The sequence below is a fragment of the Microtus ochrogaster genome, unplaced genomic scaffold (genome assembly GCF_000317375.1).
Source record: "Microtus ochrogaster isolate Prairie Vole_2 unplaced genomic scaffold, MicOch1.0 UNK4, whole genome shotgun sequence".
NCBI lineage: Eukaryota > Metazoa > Chordata > Mammalia > Rodentia > Cricetidae > Microtus > Microtus ochrogaster.
In genome coordinates, this window is record NW_004949102.1 from 13,579,669 (window position 1) to 13,594,317 (window position 14,649).

The following is a 14,649-nucleotide window of genomic DNA, read 5'->3' on the forward strand; positions in this document are numbered from 1 at the left end:
AGCCTGTCCTGGAACTCATTTTGTAGCCCAGGCTGGCCTTGAACTCCCAGAGATCTGCCTGCCTCTGCCTCCCAAGTGCTGAAATTAAAGGTGTGTGCCACAACTGCCTGGTCTGAGTTTTTATTTTATTTATTTATTTATTAAAGATTTCTGCCTCCTCCCCGCCACGGCCTCCCATTTCCCTCCCCTTTCCTCATCAGCCCAAAGAGCAATCAGGGTTCCCTGCCCTGTGGAAAGTCCAAGGACCACCCACCTCCATCCAGGTCTAGTATCCAAACTGCCTAGGCTCCCACAAAGCCAGGACATGGGGATCAAAAACCCACTGCCATTGTTCTTGAGTTCTCAGTAGTCCTCATTGTCCGCTATGTTCAGCGAGTCAGGTTTTATCACATGCTTTTTCTGAGTTTTTATTAACCATGTTTCAATGTCCCACATGAGCTTTAACAATAATTCTCTTTCCATAAGACTATGTCATTAATATTTATTGCTCCTCCCCAATTTCATCAAGAACTAAAGTGAACATCAGTATGCTGGAAAGTTCCACTATACTAGATAATGAAGAAGTCTAAGCAGCAACGGTGGCAGAGGTACTTCCCCAGTGAGTGTTCATATAATTAACTACTTAGAGAGGAACTAAACCCACCTCCCTTTCCTCAGATGAGAAAATATTTGGGATCTGGGTCATGGTGGCGCACGCCTTTAATCCCAGCACTCAGGAGGCAGAGGCAGGCAGATCTCTGGGAGTTCGAGGCCAGCCTGGTCTACAAGAGCTAGTTCTAGGACAGGAACCAAAAAAAAAAGCTACGAAGAAACCCTGTCTCGAAAATCCAAAAAAAAGAAAAAAGAAAAAAAAGAAAGAAATTGATATAATCTCTTTCAGTGCTAGTATTTTGTGATTCTAGGTTATGCCTATAATTCAACAATATCATGTTTTCAAATACAACGTCCCCACATCTAGAATCATCACTCCTTCTTTCTCTCTATCCACCATGGTATTAATATCCAGTTATTGTTGTCAAAGAAAAGTGGGGTAATTTAGGAAAGGTAGGGAGCTTATCTGGAAACTCTCCTTCTAGTCATTGTATAAGAGAGCTAAAATCCACTAATAATTTTACTTATATTGTGTTTGCAAATCTCCTTTTAATGACAAGACTTTGAAAAATCCAAGTACCCTTTCCCCCTGAGAGTAATTTTGTGTATGTGCCTTTTTTTGTTGTTCAATAGACATAGATTCTAACCAGTACTAACAGGTTATTACTAAGGTCATAAGAGGACAAAGAAGAAGAAAAAGGAAAAATAATGCCTGATATATTTCATAGTCTTAGAAAGAAATTAACCTGAGGATCTATGGTCCAATTTATAGAAAAACCTCTATGTTTTAAATCTACTTGAAGAAATAATTACTACCTTAAAACTGTAATATCCTGAAAGTTAAAATAGTGACAGAATCAGCAATATTTCCTGAGAAATGGGATACGGCAGATATGAATAAATCTGGGAAGAAACACATGCTGCTGATATTTTTAACTCTCAACTGTTAGTATTCTTCATTTATAGCAGACATGTTTTGTATCTAGTAAAGGAAGAATTGAAAAAGGCAAAGTTAAAACAGTATGTACTAGCTAACAATAAAACAGAATTTAGGTTACATTCAATAAATCATCTGCTCGGTAGATAATCAATGGAACTTGACATACAAAGAAGACACTGATCCATTAAGAAAGAAAAATTGAAATGATCTCACAGTAAAGATCAGTAACAAATTGTATCCTACAGGAAGGAACAGGTCACTGAAGATGGAAACAGATCGATAGATGTCACTGATCTCAGCAACACAGACAGGAATGTGCCATGCTAGCCACTGTCTGTGAGACCGTAATTAACAAACACTTAAAATAAACCCATAGGGAATGGATAATAGAGCAGACAGTATGTGGATAAAAGTCAACCTGCAGTTTCATGGAAATCAATTAGACTACGGAAGACTGAACGCCAAGAAAACCACTGCAGTGTGCAGAGCAACGCCCGTGCCATCAGTACCAAATGATGCCTGTGTTCTAGCACTGAAACCACACACAGGAAAACGCACATTTTCCCGTGTGAGTAAACAACGGATGTGAAAGAAGCACAGCTGCCCTGGCTTACTGAAGTGAGGACAACATAATCAATCTCAAAGATCCTTGTAAGGAAAAAGTGAGGTGAGAGCAGAGAGCCAAAGAGAGATGACATAAGAACGCCAAGCAGCACGGAGGGGCCATCAGCCAAAGGATGCAGAAGATCACAGCTCCACCTTTCTCTACTACATGTGATGACCTCACCTCTGTGGTCTAAAGCCACTGCTTGTGGTCTAGTCTGTTTATAGTCTGACTCATGGAGAGGGAGATGAATTACTGCCTTTGTGACCACAGGAGAACACACCAAGCTCCAGCAGACAGTTCAAATCTATTGGTCACATATATGGCCTGGTTAAATTGAATGGTTTACAAAACAAAACCAAAAGTCACAAGTTTATAAAGGGGACAGGTAGACTTGGAAGGTGGTTTGGTAGGGACAGGGATGGAGGGGAGAAAAGGAAGACGCAGGTGTGGCCAAGACCAATCTAAATACTGTATTATCTACCCGGGCAAAATTGTCCAAGAACAAACCTATGAGAAACAGTGCACACTGACGTAAAAATGAATGGATGGAAGGAAGTAGAATTCAGGAAAAGATCCAAGACAATCCTGCAGAAGAGGAAACTCCACTCAGCAGTAACACTGGAGAAAACAATACATGTGTCTAATGGATGAATACTACTTTGTTAGATGTCCTGGAACAGGAGTTATAGACAATTGTGAGCTGCCATATGGGTGCTAGGAATTGAACCCAGGTCCGCTGGAAGAACAGCCAGTGCTCTTAACTGCTTGAGCCATCTCTCCAGCTCCTGAATACTACTTTGTTTAATGCACAAAAGTTTTCTTGAGATCAGCTATTTACTTAGACCTGAAACTTTGAACTATAAATTATCAAGGAGACAATAAAGGAGAATATTTTCCCAAGATAACTCGGAATGTATGAAGATTTTTAAGTAAGTGAATGCATGTGTGTATGTGTGTAGCCCTAACACAAATTAAGCATAACTTATAAAACCAGAGGTCACCAATGTGTACAAGGAGAATCCAAGAGGAAGTAGGGCATTAGGGTGGGAATGCTGAAGGAGGGACACAGACTAATGAAAATGACGTAAATACAGTGCATTTGTGTATAAAATTTTCAAAAAAAAACAAATTATAAATAAAATAAAATAAAAAAGTGTTGAAAAGAGAAATGAGGAACACACACAAAGCAGACAGGATTTATTTGCAATAAATACATCTCTCAAAAGACTTGTATCTCTTGTAACTCAATAATAAAGGATGAACTATTCACAATCACATAAAAATAGGGATTTTTCGAAAGACACAGTGTAATCATGAAGATAGCCTGTCCTTTCTCTCATTTGTGTTGTTTAGCAGGCTGTCACTATTTGTTCCAGAGTTCTGTGACTTTATAAGATATACCTAACTCCTTCGTGCATTTGTTTTCCATCGCCACTTTTATTATCTGTAGTTTTAAATCCAGATCAGCTCTTATTATTCTGCACATTGTGACTGTGTCAGTAAATATTAAAGAAAGCAGTTTTATAATTTTTACTAGGAGTTTTCAAAACATTTATCTCATTGAATCAATGCCTTCTGCCCTAGGAATTTGTCATAACAACTTCAACTCAGAGTTCACACACAACATTAATTGCAGGGTTATTTATGACACCACACATCAGAAACATGAAAGCTACATAAAGGGAGGGTTATTATGTAAATTGTGATGTGCTTATACAATGGAAGCGTAGGTTGCCACTTGTAGTAGGCTTTTGTGCTAATGATTAAATACAAAGAAAGACACTGCGGTAGGGAGAACAATGCCTACCGCCTTCCGGATGCCATGGTGTGTGAACCTCTGTGTGGGTTTCCATCTGCTTTGTTATGACAAATCCCAGGAAAGAAGATACTGACTCAATGAAACAGAAAGAAAACTCTTGGTATTATAAAACCACTTTTTAAAATTTATGTTTGTTTTCAAACATTAAAACAAAGTCACTGCCAGGAAACCCCCGGGAACACAAGCAACGATCTGCAAGTGTTATGATTAGATCAGCTCTCTTCACGTCAGTTCTTACGCTCACGCACAACATCAAATGAGCAAACATGGAACATTTCCTTTTCTAAAAAGTACAAGACATCACATCGTGGAGAATTATAAACCCTCAGCCTGGAAATCTCTGTCTTTTTTTTTTTTTCAGACTGAACAATGCTTTGCTTTCTTCATCCAGATATGTAAAAGAACTTACACAGTTTAATGTGAATTAAGAGAGATAAATGTGCCGTCTTCAAAGTGGAGGAGCCTAAAGTCAGGGGGAATGGCAAGTGAGGGGCCCGCTTCTTCATGTGTCTCATGCTTTGAACTGTCTTGAAAAGTTTTAAATTACTGAGAAATAGACTCAACATGAAAGGCCCTTCCCAACCATAATAGCAAAAAATTGTGGCAGAAACAAATACAAATTATAATGCCTGATTATGGGTTCTGGAAAACCCAAGAAGGCAATCAGGAGACCCAGTGCCCAATAAGGAATCATTTTAATTAGCAAGAATGCATCACAACCAACAGAGTCAACTGAAGACTTCTCTTTGAAGTTTGCAATTACAAGATGAACGCTCCAAAAGAAGTAGGGTTTTTTTTTTCCTATTCCAGCAATTCAATTTAAAATCTCTTTCTATAAGTCAGCCTGAATTTCTTATTCTTTGGATGTACTTAAATTACAAGCAGTGTACAAAATATTTATTAGCTTATTGCATGACCTTAAAAATATATAGCCTTTAATGATTTCAGATATGTCAATATCTAACAAAATAATTTGCTGCATAAAAGCTTGACCTGCTAGTTAAGGTTTTAAATTATATGGAATTTACTTTAAATATTTTCTGCCTTAGAAGCAACTGCAGTCACTAGAAGTGGAGATTCTATCACATGCTTGACACTATCACATGCAACATTGTGCAATTCATGCTGTGCAAAGAGGAAACTCTAATCAGCATGACTTTAGGATTCCACTTCCTCTTCACCAAATCCCATACATTAATTCTCTTTCCTATCCATTCACATTAGCAAAAGGATGGGGAAGAGGGGGTTTAACAGACCCTCAACACCATCTAACCCCTGACCTCCAACCATGCATTTTCAGTTATTCATTTTTAAGTATAAAATATTTAATTTTATGTCATTCTTTCAGTTTTCCATCCATTGATGCTATCCTACTGATTGTATTTCCAGGAAGGTAAAATTATGTAAAATTATAAGCATGTAATGAAGATGGCTTATTACCTTCTTATGGGGATTTCAGAGCTCTGTTCTTTTTGCAATGCTGTTTCACAATATCCACCTTATTTAATGCAATCATTCTTTGACTCATTGCCCACAGTAATCTCCTAGGACTCATTAATGCTCTTCTCCCTTTTGCAGTGGATCACTACGGCCAAATGATCCTGGGACTCCCCAGTCCCATTCACCTTGGTGGAACCTTCTTACTCCACCCTTCTGGTATTCTCATCTTTTCACTTGGACACTGAAGCCAATATGACCATTTGTCTATTAAGCCCCAGAGGCCGACATTCCGTTCATTCACATCAGCTTCCAGGCACAGGTCTGATCACGCCCGACCCTTCGCCACAGCACCCCCATCAACACCCCCATCAACAGCTTGAAGGACTGTTTGCTTTTTCCTGCTCTTCCCTTTGACTGCAGCTTTATTAACTGCCATCTCTGAAGCCACCACTTGCACCTCTCCAAGTGCATGTGCTCTCAGGCTGGTTGCCAGGAGGGGCCACTGCATTCTAGAGACTCTGCCTCCTGGAGAGAGCAGGGATCCTCTGAGAGCACCCCCTAAGAGGCTCTTCTTCCTGGCACCTCCCAGTTCTGTCCCAGAAGTTATCACTTTATTCTCCATCTTCTCTCCATCCCAGAGCTGCGATAGTAGCCCAAAAGTGGGCTTTTCTTTTGCCTCACCCGTGAAGCAGTTTTACTTAGTAGCATGTCACTTATATGTGGCGCTTGTTAATTCACTACTAAGTGTAACATGGTCCAGTTATTGCTGGATCCAGTCAATAAGCATCAGTATCCACTAATGTTACAAAAAAAAATTGAGCAACATTCTATCCACTCCTATCTAGAAGAAAAATATGGCTTACAAAGCAGATTTGTAAATACCTACTATTTGTTGAGTTCATAGACCCAAATCCAGGCTGAATTTTTCTTATCCAAAATGTTTGGGTCAGAAATGTTTTGTGTTTCAGAGGTATTTCTTTTTCTTATTTTGGATTTTGGAATATTATGCAGACTTCAGCAGTGGAACAGCCCTGGTGTGAAAATCCAAAACGGTCTGAAATCAAAGGTTTTATTTGAAATGAACTACATTCAGACTTTGAAATGTCCGAATTCAGTCAATGAAAAACATTCAAGACTTTGGACATTTGGACTAGGAGTGCTTAACAATGCCATTTTATAAGGACATGCATATGAAACAAAGGGACCAGAGGAAACCAAAGGACATCTCAGTGATGCTTCAGGAAATTCAAACTCAGCAATGTCACAAAACACCGTCCTGGTTTAATCTGGTGTAAGACTTAAGAATGAATCTATATAGACTTGGTAAACTGTCAACTGGTCATAAGAAAGCAAATGCTTCTTAGGAGCCCAGTAAAGGCTCACCCAGGCAGACAGTCCTGCCTGGATATACTGATTTTCATAAAATATTACTGTGTTTTTCATTTATTAAAGAAAGCACATTGTCAAAAATCCCTCTGAGATATCTGTGGGTTAAACAACATATTGTGGGATTTGTTTAAACTTAGAACTAGTTGAACTAGTTAACAACTTAGAACTAGTTAACTCTGTATATGAGTAGTCATTCCAAAGGCTGGGTGTTGTGAGAGTTGGGGCTTTGCCCTATTATTTTGCCTGCTTTCCAGTTTATTTTTCTTATATTTATGCCTATGTGTCTATGTAGGGATATGGGCACATGGGTACAGGTACCCACAGAGGTAAGAAGTGTCAGATCCTCCTGGAGCTGGAATTTATGTGGGTGCTCGGAACAGATCTTGGGTCCTCTATAAGAGCAACCTCTGAGGCATCTCTCCACTGCCTATTTTGTCTACTTCAAACTTAAAATCCTCATTAAAATATTTATTTAAAGAACATCTGAGCATCTGGTAGATGGCCATGTGGATAGAGAGCTTGCCATGCAAGCACAAAGACCAGAGATCAGATCCCAGCATCCACATTATGTGCTGGAGAGATGCAGTAACCTATTGGTGATCCACTGTCAGGAGACAGGGCCTCCTCAAAACAAGCTGATTGTATACAATAGTCAAGTCAAGAAGCTCAAGGTTCAGCAAGACACTTTGCCTCGGGAAACAAAGTGGAGAGAAACTGAGGAAGGCATCCAAAGTCAGCTTCTGTACTCCACACAGTCATGTACAAACGTGAACCCACACATATGAACACACATACACACAAACACAGTTTAAAAATAAATACATACATACATACATACATACATACATACATACATACATACATAAAACATTTGAATAAGTCCTCAGAGACACTGAATAAAATGAAAAGCCCAGGCCATTTCTCCAGGGCATCCCATGTCCTAGCCCTTTTCTTCTTCATCTGCTCATCTACATTTATGCACCATTAAACCACTTCCGCACTGAGGACTGTGGCTTCTTGTGTCTTCACATGTTTGTAAACTTCCCTTTTCCCACAGTGTGGAATTCCATTTATTCAGACAAGGGGAAGCATGCTGTGCTTTGGTGCATACAGGTTAGAGTCACTGCCCACTGCCCACTGAACATTGCCCACTGCACACTGTACACTGCATATTTCACACTGCCCACTGCAGGGGTGGAACTCCACTAATCGCCACTCCCACCCCTCTGCTCTCCCTCCTCTCCCTTCTGCCCTATCAAGCTGGTACATCTGAACTGTATCTGCGGCTTCCCTATCTTCTGCCTCCAGAGAGGACCACAGGGGACAATTCAGTGACTATGGCAATGAGGCCATCTTTATAACAGAGCCCTTTTCCTACCTACTTGGCAAGCTGGTATTACACTTCCTCCTCCTCGGGACTCTGTGTTATAAATGAGGCTTATTTGACACTGCAGGTTCACCAGAGGGTGAACAGGGCAACTTGAGCAGGGAGTCCCTACCATTAAACTCCCAGCTAACTATGCTGTTTCTCTCTGCTGCATCTCTCCTAGTCAGACATTAATTATACAGTCATAAATAAAACCACCAAAAGAGGAAAAAAAGACTATATTAGGATTCTGATGCAGATAAAGCAGAAGATAAATAGCCCTGGGACACTGTGAACAAAGTCAGCACATGCAACTGCTCAGTGTTGAAGAACAGGCAAAGAATGTTCACAGCTAGGCTTGCTGCAGAGCTCTTGAGCCAGGACGCAAGCAAGGGAGGGAAGAGTGCTGGAGAATCGAAGAAAAAACCCTGACTCTATAGGGCGGGTGTCCTATATTTTTCAATGTCTCCCAGAGAGTCATGTATGTCAGCACTTGGTTCCCAGCTGGTGGAACTGTTTTGAGGCTTAAGGAATGCTTAGAAGGCACAGCATTGCTGGTGGAAGTATGTCACTGGGGGCGGGCCCTGAGAATTTATATCTCTATCCTGCTTCCTGTTCCCTGTGTATGGATACAAATGTTATCAGCCAGCTTCCTGGTCCTGCAGTCATGCTGTCCCTTCCCTACCATGAAGGACTCTATCACCCAGGAACCATTAGCTAAAATAATTCCTTTCTTCAAAAAACAAAAACAAAAAAAAAAAAAAACCTTTCTTCCTCAAGTTGTTTTTGGTCATGGTAGTTAAACACAGCAACAGAAAAGTAGCTAATATACCAGCTAAGGGTATAAACCTTGATCTTGAGCACAGAGAGAAAGTATGGAACATTCCCTTTGGCCATTCGGGCCCTTGTAAAAGATCATCACCACCCAGACAATTCCTGATCCCTTCTACCTTGCAGGTAGCATGATGAAGCTGTGGTAGGCAGATTTCTGGGCATCCCTGTGGGATGCAGTCATTGAGTTAGGAAGACCCAGCTACAACTGTGGCACTGTTCCCTAGCTGGGATCCTGAACAGCAGTAAGTAGAGAAGGGGGCTGAGGAGCAGCCTGCATTTACTGCTCTCTGCTTCCTCATTGGATGCACTGTGACCACAGCTTTGAGCTTCTGTTGCCTCTGCTTCTTTGCCATGATGGACTTTACCCTTGAACTGTGTGCTAAAACATACACTTTCTCCAGAGTTTCTTCTGTTCAGGGTATTTCTTCGCAGCAACGGGAAAAGAAGTGAAGATGGCTGTGCTTTTGTTTATTAAAGTAGAAATACAACCATCTCACCTTTTGTGGATAGGGGCTGGCACACACCCAGTGCTATCCCAAAGTTACAAGCGGATGTTTTACTTTGATTTGTTGTACAAACTTTGAGTTTATATGATAACTTATATAATGCAACACGAAATGTCATTTTTATAATTCCTAATTGGTCAACCTTAGTTAAATAGTTTGAACTGTTTGAATGAACTTACACTATAAATCCAGTTTTAAATACAAATATACAATATTAAAGTACGAAGTAATGTGTATACTGTAGCAATTGAATAGTACTAAGATGATTATAATGGTATCTTTCTGGTCTATAATATTTTGTGATAAACCGTACAGTCATCTCATGCTCAGTAAACAAGATAAAACTGGATGTAAATAACTAGTTTTTAAGTTAAATATTTATTTCTTCAGTAAGGCAGGAAAAGTATCAGCCAGATGCTGTGGTTTGTATTAAAGCTGCACTACCTCTGTGCCTTGATGGCTTCATAAGCACGGAATGTCTTATTTCCTAGAAAGTAAAACAGAATCAAATCGATTTATCATTGAAGTTCAGATGATTATGAATAGGTTTTCATACTTAAATGACACCATTCATGTTTATCCTAAGCATTTCTGTACTGTGTAGAGTTTATAAGTTGGTAAACCAAGAGGAAAAAAACTTTGTTATTTGAAAATAGTTTTTTTAACAATATATTCTGATCAGTTTCTCCTACATCCGACCCTTCCCAGATCCTCCCTGCCCACCCACATCCGTACCGTTTCTTTCTCTCTCTCTCATTATAAAATAAACAGACATCTAAAAAATAAATAAAATAAAATAAAAAGAATACCACAAAGCAAACAGAAAAAATCCAAAGGAAAGCACAAGAAACAAATACAGATGCAGAGACACACACATTTGCACATACAGGAATCCCATAAAAACACAAAACCAAAAACAAAATGTGCAACAAAAGACCTGTGATGTTAAAAAAAAAAAATGCTTAGATAAAGCACTGTGAGACAAAAACCCTCCAAAAGTACTACTGAGTTGGTTTTGTGTTGGCTAGCAACTGCTGGGCATGCGGCCTGCCAATGAGTGTGCTTTGTACACCCAGCCAGACTCCGTTGGGAGAAAACTAAGTTTTTGTTTGTGAGCAGTTAAAATTATTTGTGCCTTACACACAAGGGTTTTTTAATAAAATTGAGATATTACTCACCAAAGAGGCCATGGTGAATCCGATGACTTCAATGTAGCCATCATCGTGACGCTGGGGTTCAAAGTCGTGGTGATCTCCAGGGTTTCCCCAAGGCATTGTGCCAGCACAATATCTGCAAACCAGGTCAGAATCAGTTAAGGCGGCCTCACTCTTCTCCTGATTATCTCTGGGAATTAACTTAGGGTGAAATACACATGCACTAAGGTCTCGCACATATGCTCATGACTACACAGGACGTTTATAGTTCTGTGTGTCAGTTTATAAACAAACTTTAAAAAATCACTTCTAATAATTTGTGATTATTAAATATAATAACAGCTTGTTGTTCTTGATGCATACCTTCAAGTATGAAAAAATAGACTTATCTCCAAAACAATATAACTTTGCAAAAACAAGCCACAATTTTACAACAAAAGCATCCTGTGGTACCCATCTTTCCTATCTGTCATCATTTGCCAGCATTTCTTACCCCAGGGTTCATGTTTTCTATGTGATGAGTTATCCTCCATCATTTAGTAACTCTTAAATGAAGACAACTTCACGCAAATGTAAAAAAGAACATGAACTAAGGTGGTAGCATTTACCACTGCATATAAAATCAAGGCAAGAAATTCCGACAGGAAAAGAATAAATGACAATTAAATAAGTAAATAAAAGATAAGAAATAAAAGATGCTAGGCACGGTGGTGCATGCCTGCTGTTACAGTACTCAAGAGGCTAAGGTAGAAGGATTGCGAATTGTATGGAGAGATCATCTCGCAAAAAAAAAAGGAGGGAAGGAGGAATGGGAGACGAGAGGGGTGAGGTGAAGAAGGGAAGAGTAAGCAAAATGATAAAATCGGAGAAGCGGAGTAAAGAGGAAAATATGACAGAAGGCATCACCAGCTGGCATTCCTCCAAATCCATAAGCCTTCTACTAAACCCATGCCGACCCATGCTCCTGACAGAGGTTGGAATTGAGTGGCCTGAGCATGCCAGGAGTAACCCGGAGGCCTTCGTGGGTTTCCCTAGACATAAATTTCTATAGATCTCTCATTTTCCCTCAGCAAATTCAGCAAAGGTCAGCTTCTTTGAGGATTGCTGTCTGAGTTGGATGGTAGCAAATAATGAGGGGTTATAGGCATTTTGGCTTGAGAACCTAGCATCGAATTTTAGGTCAATGTAATAATATGCTTATTTTAAAAACAGTCAATCCTAAGTGTTTCTTTCTCCTGGTGCACAACAGTTCCAAAGAGCATTTAAACCCCTTCTATAACATGCCTCTCTGGTGGAGTCCAGCATCTGGCAGAGAAATCCATACTCATCAGGCTGGATGTGTTCCTAAGAGCTTTTGAGAAACTGAAAGCAGGGTTCTATCTTCCTGTCTTCCTGGAGGCTGCCAGGTGGGTGTGGGGCAGTAATGAGGGTTAAATGAGAATGTTCGAGAGAAGGGCCTGAGTCTCTGAAGACTAGGAGAATAAAGGTAATGAATTCGATATCCTGGGCAAGACCCACCTACCGCAGTGAAAAAGCCAAGGAAGGGAAGAAAATTAGCAGACATGGAACCTCGGACAAGACATTAAAACAGAGGATTTCATGGCCTCTGCCTGGGGTGTTTCACTTATAAAATCAGATGCCCCAAGTCAGACGGAGGCATCAAACAAAGGCAACGGTATAAACAGAGCTTACCTGGGAATATTTAAAAATACTATACACTGGAACTTCAGGTCCTGGATCTTTGGGGTGAGATCTGTCCCATCGCACTGCAGCAACCAAAGCAGAGAAAACAGGGCTTCTGAGGTTGGCAGGAGTCTGAGAGCTTCCTCCGAGATAACTGGGTTGACAACAGCATAAAGCATGGAGTTCTTGCCCTTGCCCCCAGGGAGTGCCGGCTACTGTCATTGAACTTTACACTGAGTCTAACTCTACTCGAATCAGGGCTTAACTCTGGTTTTGATCTGATTTCATATAAAATAAAACTTCCATTTGACCCAAACAGTTTTTCGCTGTTCCAATATTCAGATACTGTCATCCATTGCCTTGAACTATTATTAGACATTTAAACAGACAGTGCTAACATTTAAAGACTACACCACTTCAAAGCTGAAGTCTCGAGTGGAGCCAGCAGCAATCCCCATTGTCATCAATCGATCCACACAGCATGAACGTGGCCGTTGGCTTTCTTTCCTGCCTGAGATAATGTCTATTTTGAAACTGGGAAACATGTCTTGAATCCATTATCTGAAAGATTTCAAGGAGTCTGCTCTGAATGCGTATCACCTGTTGTTTGCTAGAGGGTAAAGCCAGAGTCTCAGATGTCAGAGTTCATAAACTCCTGTTCAGAAGTGAGTGTGAGCATAAACACTGGGCAAGAAGACACAACGGTGTCTAGTGATTTGCTCTCACAAATCTAATCTCTCACAGAACTGGGCGGCACTTCTGAGATTAAACTGCTGGGGTTTGGAGGTGACCTTGGTCTCTAGGACCCCCTGATAATCCTCCCCCTTAGCAGCCTTGTCCACATCTTCTGTCATCACCTGGTGCTTTTCCCATGAGTTCTGCCCTCTAACCAGTCACAAAACAGTCTCCATTTCCCTCTCCATCTCCACAGTGATAAAGTCCAGAAGACTAATCAGAGTCAAGGACACAGTGCCATGGTGGAAAGCTGCCTTTTCAGCTTACTCTCTCCCGGTTCAACCCACGCATCCCAGAATCCCATGGGTTTGTTCTCTTTTGGAAGGAGAAATAGAGCATTCCAAAGCTCACCACAGTTTTATAAAGATTTCTTTCAGCAGAATTTGAAACTAAGCATAATGATTTTGCAAGCAGTCAAGGTTGCTTCCAAGCACCACATTCTTTTCCCACCTGATCAGAATACACCCCAATTTTCACAAATGGGCTCAAAAATAATTTCCAGGAAATCAGATAGCCTTAAATCAAATATTTCCAAAAGTAGTTTAGAAAGAAATCAAGTTCTAGTAGTGATCAAAGATGTTTAGAGTACTCCCAATAACCAAAATCCTCCAAATCATTTAAGGGGTTCAAGCCAATCCACAGATGACTATGGCCATGAAGGAAGCATAGAGTAATTTTATTTAAACAATCAAAGTTCAAGAGTGTAAACAAAAAAATCCTTTACATTCAAAATATAGGATAATCTGTTGTTATGTACATTACAGAAAAAAACACTATAGTAAACACCACTAAACGTGGACCCCAATGTTCTAGCCTTTCCTCCTAGGAAATATGTCAGTGACTATAGTACCTCATCAAATTATTTAAAGATGTACACCATACAATGTATAGTATTTTACTATTTTTGCATATGAATGCATGAAAATGTACAGTTCTCTAGAACATTGGTAATCAGTGTTTTCCCTAATTCAAACACACAGAAGAGAAAATATCTGCTTGCAAAATATGATTGTGTATCCATTCCCATGGGTTGATAAACCAAACAATGGGCAGTAAATAGTGTGATATGTAATGTTTTCTTAGTACTTTGTGCTTTCTTGGTCTAGAATTCGTACACACACTTTATAACTATGTGTCTTCTATATTACATCCAAGATACTGACTTCACCTGTGACAAAGATAAGCTGGTCTGTTTTATATACAGCTGATACAGTTAGGCTGTGAAGTGTCCCTCAAAAAGGCTCATATGGTAAAGCCTTGGGCTCAAGCTGGTGGCAGCACTGAGGTGTGACTGGATGGTGAGCATGCTATTGTGGTGCTAAGTTCACACTGAATGAGATGTTAGGAGGTAGGGTCTACTTGGAAGACGTTCACTCAGGGTTTGCCTTGATGCGTGCATATTGTCCTGGTTTGTCAGTCATCAGTCAGCTTCTCCCTCCCCCTTCTCCTTTCCTTCTTCTCATCCTCCGTTCTTGGTCACCATGAAGTGAACAGCTCTGCTCCCCTCATCCCTCCCACCATGAGCATCTCTCTTCCCCTCATCCCTCCCACCATGACAGCTCTGCTCCCCTCATCCCTCCCACCA

At 40.3% G+C, this 14,649-nt stretch overlaps 1 protein-coding gene across 3 annotated transcripts in view; it reads right to left on the bottom strand.

The window, feature by feature from the left end:
• The window catches only part of Dgki (diacylglycerol kinase iota), a 446,406-nt gene that overhangs the window by 160,165 nt on the left and 271,592 nt on the right, over positions 1-14,649 (bottom strand). For all 3 annotated transcript variants that reach the window (XM_005365831.2, XM_026788536.1, XM_026788537.1), the window contains 2 exons: positions 12,339-12,412; positions 10,671-10,782 (listed from right to left, as the gene is read on the bottom strand). In XM_005365831.2, the coding sequence (XP_005365888.1) occupies positions 10,671-10,782; positions 12,339-12,412 (186 nt within the window). The remainder of the gene's footprint in view (positions 1-10,670; positions 10,783-12,338; positions 12,413-14,649) is intronic.